This window comes from Vombatus ursinus, unplaced genomic scaffold (assembly GCF_900497805.2).
Source record: "Vombatus ursinus unplaced genomic scaffold, bare-nosed wombat genome assembly UNPS02011700.1, whole genome shotgun sequence".
NCBI classification, from domain to species: domain Eukaryota; kingdom Metazoa; phylum Chordata; class Mammalia; order Diprotodontia; family Vombatidae; genus Vombatus; species Vombatus ursinus.
In genome coordinates this window covers 824,248-841,360 of record NW_020951478.1, presented here as the reverse complement: position 1 = coordinate 841,360, position 17,113 = coordinate 824,248, and the positions used below count along the sequence as shown (strand labels likewise).

General features: G+C 38.7%; 1 protein-coding gene across 1 annotated transcript in view; it reads left to right on the top strand.

Moving 5' to 3' along the window:
- Positions 1 to 17,113, top strand: part of ALG5 (ALG5 dolichyl-phosphate beta-glucosyltransferase) — a 52,066-nt gene that overhangs the window by 2,440 nt on the left and 32,513 nt on the right. The window contains exons 2-5 of the mRNA XM_027856933.1: positions 3,012 to 3,183; positions 12,630 to 12,676; positions 14,456 to 14,524; positions 16,848 to 16,940. Of these exons, the coding sequence (XP_027712734.1) occupies positions 3,012 to 3,183; positions 12,630 to 12,676; positions 14,456 to 14,524; positions 16,848 to 16,940 (381 nt within the window). The remainder of the gene's footprint in view (positions 1 to 3,011; positions 3,184 to 12,629; positions 12,677 to 14,455; positions 14,525 to 16,847; positions 16,941 to 17,113) is intronic.

The window sequence follows — 17,113 nt, the reverse complement described above, 5'->3', positions numbered from 1 at the left end:
TGGATAACTTTCAAGCTGTACAAACAGTTTTTGATATTTAGATCATTATTTCTTGACAAAACATTATTTCTTGGACAAAACTAATTGGTTCAGCAAAGCAACTGCTCTGTTTACATCATCATGGTAGGTGCTGAGATTGTGGTTTAAAAGCTCAATCATGAGTCAGTGGTTACCATTGAGACAAATGAGGCAATAGCATATACAGTGGAAAGACCATCTGGGCTCAGATTTCACTTTTGATACTTGGTAAGTTACTTAGCATGCTTAGGTCTCAGGGACTTAGATTAAATAGTTTAGGTCCCACTAGATGGAAGTAGAGGTGAGAATACATTCCTGAGTATGAAGAGATATTATGTGCAAAGACGTGGAGATGGGAGTTGGAATGTTACGTGAGGAGCAGCAAGTAGGCCAGTTTTGCTATGTAGTAGAGTATATAAGTAGAAATTATATGTGGAAATATAGTCTGAAGTCAAATGAATGGTATTGGATGCCAAGCTAAGGAGTCTACATTTTAACCTAAGGCAATAGGGAGCCACTGAAGAGTTGAGTAGGAGAGTGATGTTGTCAGATCTGTGTTTTAGGAACATTATTTTGGAAATAAATGTGGAGGCTGAATTGAATAAGAAAAAGTCTGGAACCAGGAATTCCAGTTAGGAAGCTATTGCAAAAGTGCAGACTAGAAGTAATAAGGGCATGAACTAGGGTGACAGATGGAAGTAGAAAGCATGGAACAAATGCCAGAAATGTTGCAGACATAGCAATAACAAAATTTGAAACTAACTGGATAAAGTGGGAAGGGAGAATGAGGAATCAAGGATGACCTTGTGTTACAAGAAGGATGGTGGTGCTTTTGACAGAAATAGTAAAGTTCAAAAGAGAGGGGAGTTGGGATAAGAGGGATGTCAGGGAGGAAGGGAGGGAAAAATAATGAACTTTAATTTAGACATGCTGGGTTTGAGATGCTTATGGTCATCTAGTTCAAATTGTCTGGGAGGCTGTTAGTATTGTGGGACTGGAGCCCAGGAGAAAGACTGAGGATGAAAATATAGATCTGAAAGTCACCTGCAACTAAAACAATGGAAGCCGATGAAATTGTTGAGAGAGAAGAGAAGAGACCCTAGGACAGGGTCTTTGGGTGTTCCCATGAGTGGAGAGAGGGACTTGGATGACAGTACATCAAAGGAGACTGAGATAAAGTAGTCAGATGGGTAGCAGTAGAAATAGGAAAGAACATCACGGAAACCCAGATAGGAGGGTATTTCCAACTATCCCAGAAGGGGTGGTGAGCAGTATGACGTGTTCCAGAGAAGCGAAGAAGAATGAAGACTGAGAAAAGGCCACTGGATTTGAGAAATAAAGGAGAGGAAAGAATAAAAAAATAGCTCAAGGTTTCAAGCCTAAGTGCTTGGAAAGTGTGATAGTGCCACTAGCAAAATGTGGAAATGAGTAAAGAGACAGTTATATGGGAGGATTCACTAAATCTGTTGAGCAGCTACTCTGTGCACTCTGCTGAACTCTGGGCATGCAAAGAGAAATGTGACCCAGACCTGCCTGTTTCAGGGAGCCAAGAATTTGATGAATGGGTGGAAGGATGAACAAATAAAAATCATGCAAGGATTAAGTTAGAGTAGATAAGTACAAAAAAGATGGCCAGGCAAAAGGCCATGAGAAATTTGAGGAGGGAGAGGGCACTTTCACCTGGACTCCAAGCAGGACAGGAATCAGAGAAGACTTCAGAGAGAAGATGACATCTTCTCTCTGTTAGATATTAAAGGAAGGGGAAGTACTTCAACAGGTGGATATGGTCAGAGGAGGGATAGGAAATGATTCCAGGTGTGGGGGTGGCATAAGCAAGGACACAAAGTAGTTCCATTCATCTGAAGCATAGATTACATGGAGAGTGGTATGAGATGTGATTGGACAGGTGGGAGGCAGTCAGACTATGGACAGACTTGAATTCCAGAGTTAAAAGAGAGCCACTCAGGCCTTTTTTTTTTTTTTTTTTAATGTAGGAGTGTTATAGCGATTGGAGCAAAGCGTAAGATCATGTAGGCAGTAGTGTGGAGGATGGATTAGAAAGAGGTTTGACTGATGATGAGAAGACTAGTTAGGAAGCAATTCCAATAATTTAATCAAGGAGAGAGTACCTAAGTGAGCATGGTTACAGTGGAGTAGAAGAAGGGCCAAATATAAGAAATAATTTGGGAGTAGAAATGACAGGACTTGCCAACCAATTGTATATGTGGATAAGAGGCAGAGGAAGGTCATAGATAACTCCCAGGTAGAAAACGTAGGAGCCTGGGAAAAGGATAGTGGAAGGATTACAATTGTTAATTAAAACTGGCCATTGGTAAGGAGTAGAAGTAAAAAAGTGAAGAGGGAAGAGTAGGTCCTCCAGACATTTCCAGGTAAAATACTTAGAACTAAAAAATGACATTTACTTTCGGGCTGGGAATGGAGGAGAAAAGCAGCAGTAGGAGTATCCAAAGGGAAAAGAATGCCATCAAGAGCAGTTCTTTTGGATGGTAGCAGCAGCAGTGTGTCTTCAGCCTTCTTGGGCAGCACATTGGGGTCTCCATAATTCCCTCAACAGCCAGGAGGTGCAATAAATAGAGCTCTGGATCTGAACTCAGGAAGACCTAGGTTCAGTTATACGCTTCCTGGCTTTGTGACCTTGGACAAGTCATTTAACTTCTGCCTGCCTCAGTTTCCTTGTCTTTAAAATGGGGATAGGTTGGTAGAACCTACCATCTAGGGTTTCGAGGATAAAATAATATTTGTAAAACACTTTGAAAATATTAAAGCACTCTGTAGTTGTTAGTGATTATTATTACTGTTAAAGAATCTCAGAGTGAAGGCCAGCCTTTATTTCAGTTTTATACATCTCAATAGGATACCAGAATTATGTAGCCATATTATACAAAAACAGATTTTAGAAACTATTTTAACTGTACCAACCTAACAAAGAAAGACTAGAATATATTTAACTGTATGTTTTATTCTATTTTTAGCTTTCTTTTGTTGTATTTCTATCTGCTACCAAAATTCCAGACATTTACTGGCAGAAGGAAGAGAATTTCTTTTTAAATGCGTCTGGCAAGAAGAAAACTTTACCTACTATACATGACTCACCAACTAAGCAGTTATCCATTGTTGTGCCTTCATATAATGAAGAAAAACGGTGTAAGTACAATTTGGTTTTGGTAGTAGGAAGGAACTTGGGGTGGAAAGAACTTTTGTGTCCTGGCATTTGATTTTACTCTTTTCCAGAATGTCAATAACTATTAGGCAACTATAAAATGTTTTTTAAACAGTACTGAAGTTTTACAGAATGCCTATTTCATTGAAATTATTTTTAAAGGGATTCCTTGAGATATTATTTGCTTCAGTTTTCCTATTTTCATAGTTGAATGGACAATAGACAAAGATTTGAATTACCATTCTATCTGTAGCACTATGCTAAAAGACACTGGATGTGGGAGCATGACTTGCACCCTGCCTTTCAGAATCTGGCACTCTAGTTAGAAACATAAGACATGAACATTGAATAATAATTGTCATAAGGACTGAGCCTGTGATTTCATTGGTATAAGGAATTCCCAAGGGAGAAAACTGCCTCTACCAATTCAGATTAACGCCTTATCTGCAACTTATCTTCTTAATGCCTCAGATTACTGAGACTCTTTGCCCAGAGTAGCATAGCCAGTATATCTCAGAGGTGAGACTTGAACCCAGGTCTTCCTGCCTTCAACAACAACTCTCTTCACTATACTAGATTGCCTGTCTTAAATAATAAAGTAAATCAAATTCAGCAAACTCCAAGACATTGTACTAGACCAACATACAACATGTAATATATAAAGAGATCTGTTTCCCAGTGAGAAAACCAGTTTGGCTAGATCACAAAATTAATACTAGAGGCCATTGAGAGGTAGGTTAGGGCCAGATTGTGGCAAACTTTGAATGTTAGGCTGAAGAGTTGAGACCATCAGAGTCATTAAAGGATTTTAAGCAAGTTGCCTTCATGAAATTAACATTTTAGGAAAGTAAAACTGATATCAGTGCAGGACAAGTTGAAGGAAATTGAGGCCAAAGGCAGGAATACCAGTCAAGAGGCCATTAAAATTTTATAGTTGTAAAATCATTAGTGCCAAGACTAGGGTGATGATAGTGAAAATAGGTATGAAGGGACTGGTATAACATAGAAGGAAGAGTAAGGAATAGCCAAAGATCATTTGATCAGGAAGTATATGTTAAGCACCTCCAGTGTGCTAAGTGCTGGGCCTTCAGGATTATAAGCATAAATCACGAAAAGAATTGAAGTCTTTTTGATGAAAACAGTAAAGGTACTTTTCCAAGAATAATGTTCTCATGGAGCTATAGTGTTTCCCTCAAAAGATTCTCTAGAATATCTCCAAAGGAAGAGAAACAAACACAGGAAGCAGCACCTGGTATGGGCCCTAAACTCTGTTATTTTGCTTGAGAAAAGGTAATACTTAGATAAAGATATCCCTCAAGGACAGAGTAAAGACCAGGAAACTTTAATGAATAAAACAAACTTGATATGAATAGGTAGGAAAGACGGTTTTCATAGCAAGTGTAATTTCATACATGTGAACTGGATTCAGATCCTTGCTCTGACATTAATTGGCTGTATGTTCTTAGATAGGTCATTTCCCTTCTCAAGGTCTAAGCTTCCTCATCTTTAAAAATGAATTAGACCACTCTGCCTCAGATCAGACAACAGCTGGGTAGGATTGTGCTCAGTTCTTAGCACCACATTTTAGGAAGCACATTATTCAGCTAGAGCTAATCCACAGCAAGACTGCCATAATTGTGAAAGACCTCCACTGCATGCCATATAAATAATGTTTGTGAGGGAACACTCCAGTCTGTCCTCTACACAACTGCAAAACTTGATCTCCGGAAAGCACTGGTCCCATTGTGTCAGTCAGTCAGCTATTAACATTTAGTAAGCACCTGCTGTGTCTAGTACAGGGCTGAATGCTGGAGGTACAAAGAAAGATAAATGACAGTCCCTGCTGTCAAGTAGCTCATAGTCTCATGGGGGAAACAGCATGCCAACAACTATGTACAAACAAGATGTAATTATAGAATAAAGTAGAAATAATCAACAAAGGGAATGCACTAACAGGTGACTGGGAAAGGTAGCTGGAGTAGATGTAGAAGGTGGAATTTTAGATGGAATTTCAAGGCAGCCAGAGAATCCAGGAGTAGAGATAAAGAGAATAGCATTCCAGACATGAGAGGCAGCCAGGAAAAGTGCCCAGAGTCAGGAGATGAAGTGTCTTTTTCAAGGAACAGCAAAGAGGCCAATGTCACTCAATCATAGAGTATGTGTGGGGTTTTAGAAGACTGGGGGCAAGTTATGAAGGCTTTGAATGTCAAACAAGGTTTTATGTTTGATCCGGGAGAAAACAGGGAGTCATTGGAGCTGATTGAATAAAAGGGTGATGTGGTCACTTTGACCTCTGAGTAAAGGATAAACTGGAGTGGGGGGAGATTAGAAGCAGGGAGACAAGCTAATGGACTTTTCTTGAGGTGTTAAAGACCTGTACCAGGGTGGTGGCAACATGAGAGGAGAAAAGAGAATATATATGAGAGATCTTATGAAAGTAGAAACAGCAAGACTTAGCAATGAGTGGAATATGGAGGGCGAGAGAATGAAGAGTCAAGGATGGCGCCTAGGTTGTGAGCCTGAGTGACTGGGAGGATGATGGTACTCTGCATAGTAATAAGGAAATTAGGAAGAAGAGAGGATTGGAAGGGAAAGAAAATAAATTCAGTTTTGGACATGTTAAGTTTAAGATGTCTGAGTTCTGCAGTTTGAGATGTGCAATAGGTAGTTGAAAGTGTGAGAGTGGAGATCAAGGGAGAGATTAGAACTGGACAAATAGATCTGAGAGTTATCTACATAGAATTGATAATTGAATCCATAGTTGTTGATGATATTGCCAAGAGAAATCGTATAGAGGGAGAAGAGAAGAGGGGTCCCAGCACATAACCTTGGGGGACAGTCTTGGTTAGATGAAGACCCAGCAAAGGAGACTAGGTAGGGGGAAGGTAGGAGGAAACCAGGGGAGAACAGCATCCGGAAAACTTAGAGAGAAGAGATTATCATGTACACAAGGGTGATCAACTTCAGAGAGTTAAGAGTAAGAGGAAAGGAAGTGGAAGTGATTGATTTTAGCTAGCAGGAATGGGTGGAGGTTTTTGGTTTGGTTTTTTTTTTTGTTTGTTTGTTTTTAGAATGGAGGAAACATGAGTATTTGTGTAGACAATGGAGAAGCAGCCAGTAAACAGCAGAAAAATTAAAGGTAAATGTGAGTGGAGATGATAGAGGGGTCAATATGCTGGAGAAGATGGGATGGAATGGGATCATTTGTGCATGTAGAGGGGTTTGCCTTGGCACGGAGAGGGCTCCGTTTTCATGTGAGTCAAATGAAGGAGGGGATAGTAGAAACACATCTGAATAATGTGAACGGAGGAGAAGGAAGAGGGGAGAAGAGGAAGCTCTCAGCACGTAGCCTCATTTTTTTCGGTGAAATATGAGGCAAGATTTTCAGCACAGAGAATTGAGGGAGACAACAGAGCTTTAGGATATTCTCATAGTTGGGGGTGTGATATGGGTGATGAAACTTGCCTCAAGTCTTTTACCACTCCAGTCATCTTCTACAGTTTCCAAAATGATTTCCTTTAAGGGCAAATCTAACTATGTCACTTCCTACTCAGTAAACTACAGTGGTTCCCTGTTACCTCTAGGACCAAATATACACTCTTCTGTTTGACTTTTAAGGCCTATGTTTCCAGCCTTCCCATGTACTACAATGTAATAAAATCAGCCTTCTCTCTGTTCTTCACAAACAGAACCCTACCTTCTATCTCAGAGCCTTTACATTGGTTGTCCTTCATGTCTGGAATACAATTTCCCCTTACCTCCACTTCTTAGAACCCTTCATTTCCTTCAGGACACACAGATCAAGGCTCCCCAATTGCTATGATTGTCTCTGCCTAATTACCTTTTATTTATCTGACTATACTTAAATGTCAAGTCAACAAGCATTTATTAAGCACTTACTATATGTCAGGCACTATGAGCACTGGGAATACAAATGCAAGCAGAAAGACTGACCTGTCCTCAAGGAGCTTACATTCTAACGGGAGGAAGACAGCACATAAAAGAAAGCCGAAAAGCTGAGAGGAGTTGTGAAGGCACGCAGGCAGGGGCATGGTGGAGAAAGTCCTGTCAAGACGAGTCAGCATTGTAGCCTGGAGAGGAGTGAAGACATGGTCGGCGTGGGCCTGGGCCTGCCCCTTTAAAACAAAGATTCTAGAAGAACCAGCCAATCAGAAGGAGAAGCCCCAACCCCATTCCTCTTTAGAACTTCCCTGAGTCATCATCTAAGTTTACAAACTTGGTATTATTTTTGGCTCCTTTCCCCTTCCCCCCACCCCCACCTCAGCCCCTTATCCCATGTAGAATAAAATTCTGTGTTTTAGGCACAAGCCTGAAAGAAACTTTTTTTTTTCTTAATTATTCTCATACAAGATTTTCTGCTAAGAGAGTATCAAAGGCTGACAGAGTCACTCTGATTCTGAAACTCTTTACTCTTAGACATTTCAGATTTGCCTTTCTAGCAGTCCCTGACAATAGATAGGTTTCCACAGTGAGATAAAATAAAGTTGTAATGTTCAAGGTAAAAGTCACTTAAGATTTTGTTTGATTTGGAGTCACTAACTTTTGGAATACCTTTGAACAATCATTTTCCCAAAATCATTCAACCCATTTTTGACCACTCTTTTCAAGGATTTTCAAAATGAACCAAGAGATACTTCCCATCTTCTAAGGAAGCCTTTCCCAACTCCTCTTAATTCTAGTGCCTTCCCTCTTTTAATTATTTCCTATTTATCCTGTGTATAACTTGTTTGTATGTTATCTCTTCCATTAGACTGTGAGTTCCTTAAAGGCAGCAACTGGCTTTTGATTCTTTGTATCCTTAGCACTTAGCTCAGTGCCTCACACAGAGTAGGTTTTCAATAAATGTTTTTGACTGACTGACTTGCATTTTTAAAGAAACTTTGCTTTCTTTTTTTTTCTTTTTTTATTAATTTATTTATTTTTAGTTTTCAACATTCACTTCCACAAGATTTTGAGTTCCAGATTTTCTCCCCATCTCATGCCTCCCCCCACCCCAAGATGGCATGCATTCTGAATACCCCTTGCCCTAATCTGCCCTCCCTTCTATCTCCCCCCCTCCCCTTCTCTTTTTCCCTTCCCCTTCAATTTTCCTGTAAGGCAGGATAGATTTCTATACCCCATTTCCTGTGTATCTTATTTCCCAGTTGCGTGTGAAAACTATTTTTTTTAACATTTGTTTTTAAAATGTTGGGTTCCAAATTTTCTCCCTTCCTCCTTCCCCACCCACCCTCACTGAGAAGGCAAGCAACTTGATATAGGTTATACATGTGTGGTCATGCAAAGCACTTCCATAGTAGTCATGTTGTGTAGCTATATTTCCCTTAATCCTATCCTGCCCCCCATTTATTCTATTCTCTCTTTTGATCCTGTCCCTCCTTAGAAGTGTTTGCTTCTGATTATACCTTCCCCCAATCTACCCTCCCCTCTACCATCCTCCTGCTCTCTTGTCCCCTTCCCCCCCTGTTTTCCTGTAGGGTAAGATAGATTTCCATACCCAATTGAGTTTGTGTGTTATTCCCTCCTCAAGCTAAATCCTATGAGAATAAAATTCACTCATTCCCTGTCACCTTCCCCCACTTCCCCTTCACTATAAAAGCCTTTTCTTGTCTGAATTATGTGAGATAATTTACCCCATTCTACCTCTCCCTTTCTCCTTCTCCCAGTATAATCCTCTCTCACCCTTTAATTTTATTCTCCAGATATCACCTTCATCTTCAACTCACCCTGTGCCCTCTATTTATCTATCTATTTACATATATATAATTTTTTCCCTCCAACTGCTCTTAATACTGACAGAGGACTCGTGAATTACAAATGTTATCTTTCCATGCAGGAATGTAAACAATTCAACTTTAAGTCTCTTATGGTTTCTCTTTCTTGTTTACCTCTTCCTGCTTCACTTGAGTCTTGTATCTGAAGGTCAAATTTTCTATTCAGCTCTGGTCTTTTCATCAAGAATGCTTGAAAGTCCTCTGTTTCACTGAATGTCCATTTTTTCCCCTGAAGGATTATACACAGTTTTGCTGGGTATGTGATTCTTGGTTGTAATCCTATTTCCTTTGCCCTCCGGAATATTCTATTCCAAGCCCTCTGGTTCCTTAATGTAGAAGCTGCTAAATCTTGTGTTTCCACAATACTTGAATTGTTTCTTTCTGGCTGCTTGTAATATTTTCTCCTTGACCTGGGAACTCTGGAATTTGGTTACAATATTCCTAGGAGTTTTCCTTTGAGGATCTCTTTCAGGAGGTGATCAGTGGATTCTTTCAATTTTTATTTTGCCCTCTGGTTCTAAAATATCAGGGCAGTTTTCCTTGATAATTTCTTGAAAGATGATGTCTGGGCTCTTTTTTTGATCATGGCTTTCAGATAGTCCAATAATTTTTTAAATTCTCTCTCCTGTCTCCTGGATCTATTTTCCAGGTCAGTTGTTTTTCCAATGGGATATTTCACATTGTTTTCTAATTTTTCATTCTTTTGAATTTGTTTCACAGTGTCTTGATTTCTCATAAAGTCACTAGCTTCCAATTGCTCCATTCTAATTTTTAAGGAAGTATTTTCTTTGGTAAGGTTTTGGACTTCCTTTTCCATTTGGCCAATTTTACTTTTTAAGGCATTCTACTCCTCATTGGCTTTTTGGACCTCTTTTGCCATTTGGGTTAGGCTCTTTTTTAAGGTGTTATTTTCTTCAGTATTTTTTTGGATCTCCTTTAGCAAGCTGTTGGCTTGTTTTTCATTATTTTCTTGTATCACTCTCATTTCTCTTCCTAGTTTTTCCTCTACCTCTCTTACTTGCTTCTCAAAATCCTTTTTGAGCTCTTTTATGGCCTGGGACCATTTCATATTTTTCTGGGAGGCTTTGGATGTAGGAGCTTTGACTTTGTTGTCTTCTTCTGGTTGTATGTTTTGATCTTCTTTGTTACCAAAGTAAGATTCTATGGTCTGACTTCTTTTTGCGCTGCTTGCTCTTGATCCCAGCCAATTACTTGAGTTATAAACTCTTTGTTAAGGTAGAGGTCTGTTTGCAGTGTGGAGAATATACTGTCCCAAGCTTCAGGGGTTCTGTGCAGCTGTTTTCAGAGATACTTCTAGGGACCTGTAAATTTTCAGTTCTTCCAAGGTGGTATGATTAAGGGTGAGAGGTTTACTCCTTTCCTGGCCTGTGCTCTGGTCTATGAGTGACCACAAGCACTGTTTTCTGCCTTGGAACTGTGAGGAGGATTTCCTCTCCACAACCACTATAAGCTCCACCACGCTAGCACTCCTCCTCCCCCCAGGGCCGCCACCCAGAACTGTGACGCAGATCCAAGCAGGGGCAAAGCAAGAGAATCCTGCACCAGCAGAGGAATCCCTGCAATCCCCCTCCAATCAGCCACTCGATTGACCCTCAGTCTGTGGACTGGAAGCTCAGGAAGCAGCCACCACCCCAGGGCCAAGCTCGGGGACTGGGGCTGGGACCGCGCTTCACTCTCTCACTGCAGTCACAGACTTTTCCTACTGACCTTCTAAGTTGTCTTTGGCGTTTGTGGGTTGAGAAGTCTGCTTGAGATTCAGTCCTCTGAGGTCTGTTCCAGGTTTGCTGAGGCCTGATTTGCCTCATGCCCATGCAGAACTGCGTTCCTTCCCACCCACCCCCCACCCCCAATGGTCTCATGGCCCCTATCTCAGATGTCCCCTCTCCAGTCTATCCTTCACGCCACTACCAAGTGATTTCTCAAAACTCAAATCTGATCATGTCCCACTTCTACTCAATAAATGCCAGTGATTTCCTTTTTGATTCATATTTGATGCCCTTAGTATCAAATATGAATTCCTTTTTGGCCCTTTGTCCTAAACTACCTTTCTAACTGTATTATATATTATTCCCCTTCCCAAACTCTCTTCCAATCAGTCTGACCATTTTGTGTTTCTCACTTACTGCGTTTCTCCTCATTTTCACCTCTTAGAACCCTATTTCCTTCAAAATTTCCTGGTCCTACTAGCTGCCACTCCCTTCCTCCTCAAAATTACCATGTATTATTTTGTGTCTGTCTATACAGAGAAATGTCATTTCCCCCTATAGTAAGTAAGATCCTTAAGGGAAGGAGCTGTCTCACTTTTGTTTTTGCATGCCTGATACCTAGTGACGCATAGGTGGTGCTTGTTAGTTAATATAATTACAAAGAAAATTATATAGATGCCTAGTTTTTGTTCTTTAAGGTTTTTTTTAACTATCTAGAAAGATCATGTTAACATGAACTCATGTATAGAACATGTAGAAATTAGTAGGATAAAAATATGCCCATAGATAATGGTTTGATATCCACAAACAAGGATAGCTATTAATAAATTCATTTTTTAAAAATGTGTTTTTATGGATGCCTTTTTTTTTTCTTCCTGGTATCAGCCTACCCCCCAAAGAGCCATCCCATAAAACAAATAGTACTATTTTAAAAGAGAGAAAAAGAGGATAAAATCAGTATAACTGATTAGTACATTGAAAAAACCTGAATGTACATTTGTGAACCAATTCATTAACATTTTATTTAGAGTTGTATTGTGAGAAATGATCATTTGTTTTCCTTAGATCTACTACTTTGATTCTATGGCTGATATGAAATAGGGCATCTATCAAGGAATATGAAAAGAATGTCTTTATGAAATTCACATGTATTATCTTACTGATAGTCTATGATGACTAACAAACTAAGAACACGTCGGCTAAAACACAAACTGCTGATTAAAGAAGCATTAACCTGACCCCAAGTAAATTTCTGATGATTTATTTTTTATTTGACTTTATCCTTGCCAGATAAATTGTATACAAATCAGAAGCAAGGATAGAGAAATAGGCATAGAGAAGGGAGTAGAATTCTGCATACATACTGACAATTTGGTAAAGAGGGACACTTTGTAAAGATTTTATTGTTTAAAATAGTTCTTTTCAAAAATTTTACGAGCATTAAGTGCCTCTATTATGTGCAAAGCACTTTGATAGATTCTGGGATACTGAGGCAAAAATAAAATGATTCCTCACTTGAAGAAGTTTATGTTCTACTAAATCAAGAATTTTTGTGGTCTAAGGAGAACAGCATTTTCTAATGATTATTTAAGATATATTTCATTTGAGTGAAGATCTTTAGTATGACTCAGTTATAGGAAGATTTCTTACTTCTCTCAGTGCCTATAATGTATCCACTAGCAGAAGGCAGATTTTTCCCTAGTAGCAAGTTTGTTAATGGGTTCTTGTAAGATCCTCCTTTTTCAAGCAGGTTAAATTATGACAACTCATCTTCCAATTTATTTGTGAGACTCCAGCGTAGCACTTACTAGATAGTATTAGTTGTATCAAAGACATACACAAATCTATTGCTGACTTACTGACTTGGTAAGTAGTTTTGGGAAGCAATATCTAACTGCTTTTTTTTTTCAGTGCCTCTGATGATGGATGAAGCTCTGGGATATCTAGATATGAGACAGGTAAAATATTTTCTTATTCAAAACATAAGGTCTTTTAATTAATAAAAAAAACACTCATTGGAGTAAAGATATTCTTTATGACTTTTGGGTCAGAAGCTAAATTCATCCCAAGTAATAGTCCCTGGAAAGGAAGCAAGATCCCATTCTTGTATGTAGAATGCTCCCTTAGGCACCATGACAAAACTAGCATGTAGATGATTCTCTATACCTCTAACTGAAATTGTAAAATATATCCTTCAAAATTCCTTTTTTGTAACCTCTCCTGCCTCCCAGTCCTTCTCATTCCCAAGTACTACACCTTCTAGCTACCATTAATTAATAAGCTGAACTATTATGGGGCTACTTGTATATGAATATCATTTGGGTTAAGACATGCCAGCTTTAATGTGTAGAGGAGAGTTTTTGTTAGGGGGAGAAGGGTGGCTTTACTGATACCTCCTCTTCCAGCTAACATCATTCTGCACATCTGTAAACTGAGTAGATTGGCCGAGATGGCCCCTGAAGTCCCTTCCAGCTTAAAATCTGTATTCCTGCTCCTCTTGCCTGAATCAGATGCTCAGAGCCAGTAATTTGGCACTTCCCTAGTGAAAAACAGGGTCCATATGATTGTGGTAAATGGTTTTACCTAATGAACAATATACTTGAAGTGTTACCGTGGATTATTGAGCTAAAAGTTAAACTTATGAGTTATTATTTTATTAGCACCTACTGACAGACTGGAATCCTGTTGAGAGACATGTAAAGATACCTAGCATATAAGAATATATTTCTCGTATATTCCTGAGTGGTGGTAAAGTTTTGAATTTAATCTTCTCACTTAACACTTCTTGTACAAAAAAAAAGTTATCCTTAATTTATGTTCAGTAATTTTGTAACTTGGATTTAGCTATAGGGTTTAGGATTGGACCTGTGATTCCTTGGCATAGGGAACTCACGGGTGAGGAAACTCCTTCTGTGCATGAAGGTCAGCACTTTCTCTACAACACCAAGCCTTAGAGAGTCACCCAGATGACTCAGAGTTAAGTGACTTGTCTAGAGTCACACAGCCAATATGTGTCAAAGGCAGAGCTTGAACCTAGGTTTTTTTTTTTACTTCAAAGGCAGTGCCATCCAACGGCAGGCTACCATGCTGCCTCCCAACTTGAATTTAAGTAATATAGCTGATATGTGTTATTTAATTGAAGTAATATGGTACCACTGTGCTCTTTTAACTTTTGCAGATTTTAAGGAAACAGCATTACTTAAATTAGGTCAGTAAATTGATTTAATTCCAAATGCTCTTTTCATATCCTTGTATTCTCCCTTCGAGTAGTCTCCCTTAGATTTTGAGAAGAAAGTGTTTTCCCTTAAATAATTCTTTAGTTTTTTTCTTTCATCTTCTTTAAAATAACTTAAGCAACTATTGGAAGATTCCTTTAAGAATATCCATGTTTAATGACTTGAAACATAACATTATATTCAGAAGGAATATATTATTTGCGCAAATTTAAACACATTGAGGAAGACCAAATACTCAATTACTTCACTGCCTAGCACAGACAAAAGAGACAGCTAGTCAGCAATTACTCTTCTATCTCTTTGCCTAGCTGCCTCTTCCTTCTTGTTTTTATTTTGGTATTATGTATGTATGTATATATCATTATTCTTATAAAGATACTTTTAGTTTAATTTGAAGGGATCATTCTACATTTATTAAATAAAATTACTTTTAAACTGTTACCAGGATTTCTTCTAGGGGCAATTATGCTAAATTGTATGTTCAATTTCTGTTTTTTGAAGAAACAAGATCCTTCATTCACATATGAAGTGATCGTGGTTGATGATGGAAGTAAAGACCAGACTTCACAGGTAAAGAAGCAGCTTTGTGGTGCTTAATCTAAAAAAAATGTGACATTAGACGTAATAATAATATCTAGCATTTATATGGCTACTATGTACTAGACACTGCACTAAGTGCTTTATAAATATCATCTCATTTTATCCTCACAACAGCCCTGGAAAGTTGATGCTATTTTTATCCCCATTTTACAGTTGATGAAACTGAGGCAAGTGACTTGCCCAGGGTCACCAAGTAAATGTCTAAGGCCAGATTTGAAATCAGGTCTTCCTAACTTGAGGCCTAGTGCTCTGTGAAATACAGTGTCACCTGGCTATGCTATTTTCACTCAACAAGGCTGCCTGTATAGTTGCCTACTGCTCTCCACTTAAGTATAAGGGAAGGAACAAAGAAAAGTTTCCAATAAGGGAAATTTTTACCCTCAGTCCCACTAGTAGTAATGCATACAGAAGAATGCTAACTGTTGTGCATGAAATTTATTCCTTCTTTGCATGCCTCCCTCTACTATAAGCTGTGAAGGCTATTACACTGAATCAAGCTAGTGGTCAGTGTCCAGCTTCTGGAGCTAGATGGTGTCCTTATGAATTAAGAACAGGATTATGCAAAATGTAGAGGCAAGATTTGTCAACTAATTGGATGTGGAGGATAAAGGACAGGGAAGAATAATAATTCCCAGGTTGCTGCCTGGATGACTGAGAGAATGGTGGTATGTTCAATAGAAATTTCAAAGCTTGGAGGGAGAACAAGTTTAGGGGAGAAAATGATGATCTATTTTGGATGTATTTGAGAGGTCAACAGTACATTCAGGGAGAGATACGTAGCAGGAAATAGGTCATATGAAGGATAAGAGCTAGATCTAGAGATTTGCTAGTTATTTGAATAAAGATGGTAGTTGAAGACTGGGGGTCAGATTCATTTATTTATTCAACGAGCATTTATTAAGCAACTACTACTATACTAAGCAGTGTGCTTGGTGCTAATGATACAAAAACAGAAAACCAAATCACCCTGCCCTCAAGAAGCTTATAGTCTAGTTGTAGAAAACAAAATACACAGCAAAGTAAACAGATAGAAGATACATTGTGAAATTAGAATCAACAAGACTTGACTACTGGATACAACAAATGAAGAGGAGGCAAGAGTCAAAGGCGACTCCACAGCTGTAAACTTGGGTTACTGTATGCATGGTGGTGACCTCAGAAGAAGTCAGAAAGTAGGAAGAGGGTTAGGTTTTAGAAAAAATATAATAAGCATCTAGGGATGATACTGTAATGTAGGGACAAGATTAAGAATCATCTGTAAAGAGACAGTTGAACTCATGAGAGAACTCATGGTGATGAAATCACTAAGAAAGTAAAAATTAAGGAGAGGAGAGAGCCCAGAACGGTTTTGTGGCACAACCACAAGTGGAGTGTGGTACATGGATAATGATTCCTCTAAGGAAACAAAAAAGGGAAGGGGGGTCAGGCAGATAGGAGGAGGACCAGGAAAAAGCAGTGTCTTGAAATGCCAGGCAGAAGAGAACCTCTAGGACAATAGTTCTTAACCTGGAGTCCATGAACTTTGGAGGAAATATTTTAATAACTGTTTCAGTATCATTGATTTCCTTTGTAATCTTGTATATTTTACTTTATACCTTTAAAAGCATTCTGAGAAGGGTTGTGTGGATTTCACCAGTTTACCAGTGGGGTCATGACACACACACAAAAAAAAAAAAGGGTTAAGAACCCTGCATTAGGAGAAGGGGGGGAAGTCAACATTGTCAGATGCTGTCGAGAGATCCAGAAAGCTGAGTTCTAAGAAAAGGCAGTGAGATTTTGTAATTAAGAAATATTGGAAACCTTAAGAGAGCCATTTCTGTTGCAATAAGGTCAGAAGTCAAATTGCAAAAGTGAGCAAGAAATAAGAAAATGGAGGCAATAAATGTGACCAGCTTCTTCTTGAAGTTTGCCTGAGAAAGATACGAGAGAAGTATGGGACCATAGCTTAAAGGGATAATAGGATCAAGAGAGGACTTTTTTCTTTAACTTAAGGATGAGATCACCAAGGGAGGAAACGTAGGAAAAGATCTGAATAGCCCTTTGAGGAATCACCACTCTTGAGAAGGATCTAGATGATGCACCAGCAAAGAAGGCTGAAAGGGACAGTCCCATAGTTAGGAACTGAAACAAGAAGGCAGTATCATGAAAGCTACAGGAGGAGAGTATCCAGAAGAAGGGAATGGTGATCATGTACAGGATATAGTTATAGTTTTTAAACCAAAATAAGAAATATAGAATTCATATTTTCTTGGCAACTCAAATTAATTTTTTATTACTTTTATGTACTTAACAGATTGCTCTTAATTATTGCCAAAAATATGGAAATGACAATGTACGAGTAATAACACTGGTGAAAAATCGTGGGAAAGGTGGAGCTGTCAAGACGGTAATGAACACTTTTATTTAAAATACAAGCATTCTTAGTAGCCCTGCTGACTAACATACACATATGATATATTTACTTACATCTCCTCTCTGACCTTTCCATTTATGAGATAAATGATTATCTAGATGACCTAGCTCCATTTATCATTTTACCTTCAGATGATTACATGTATT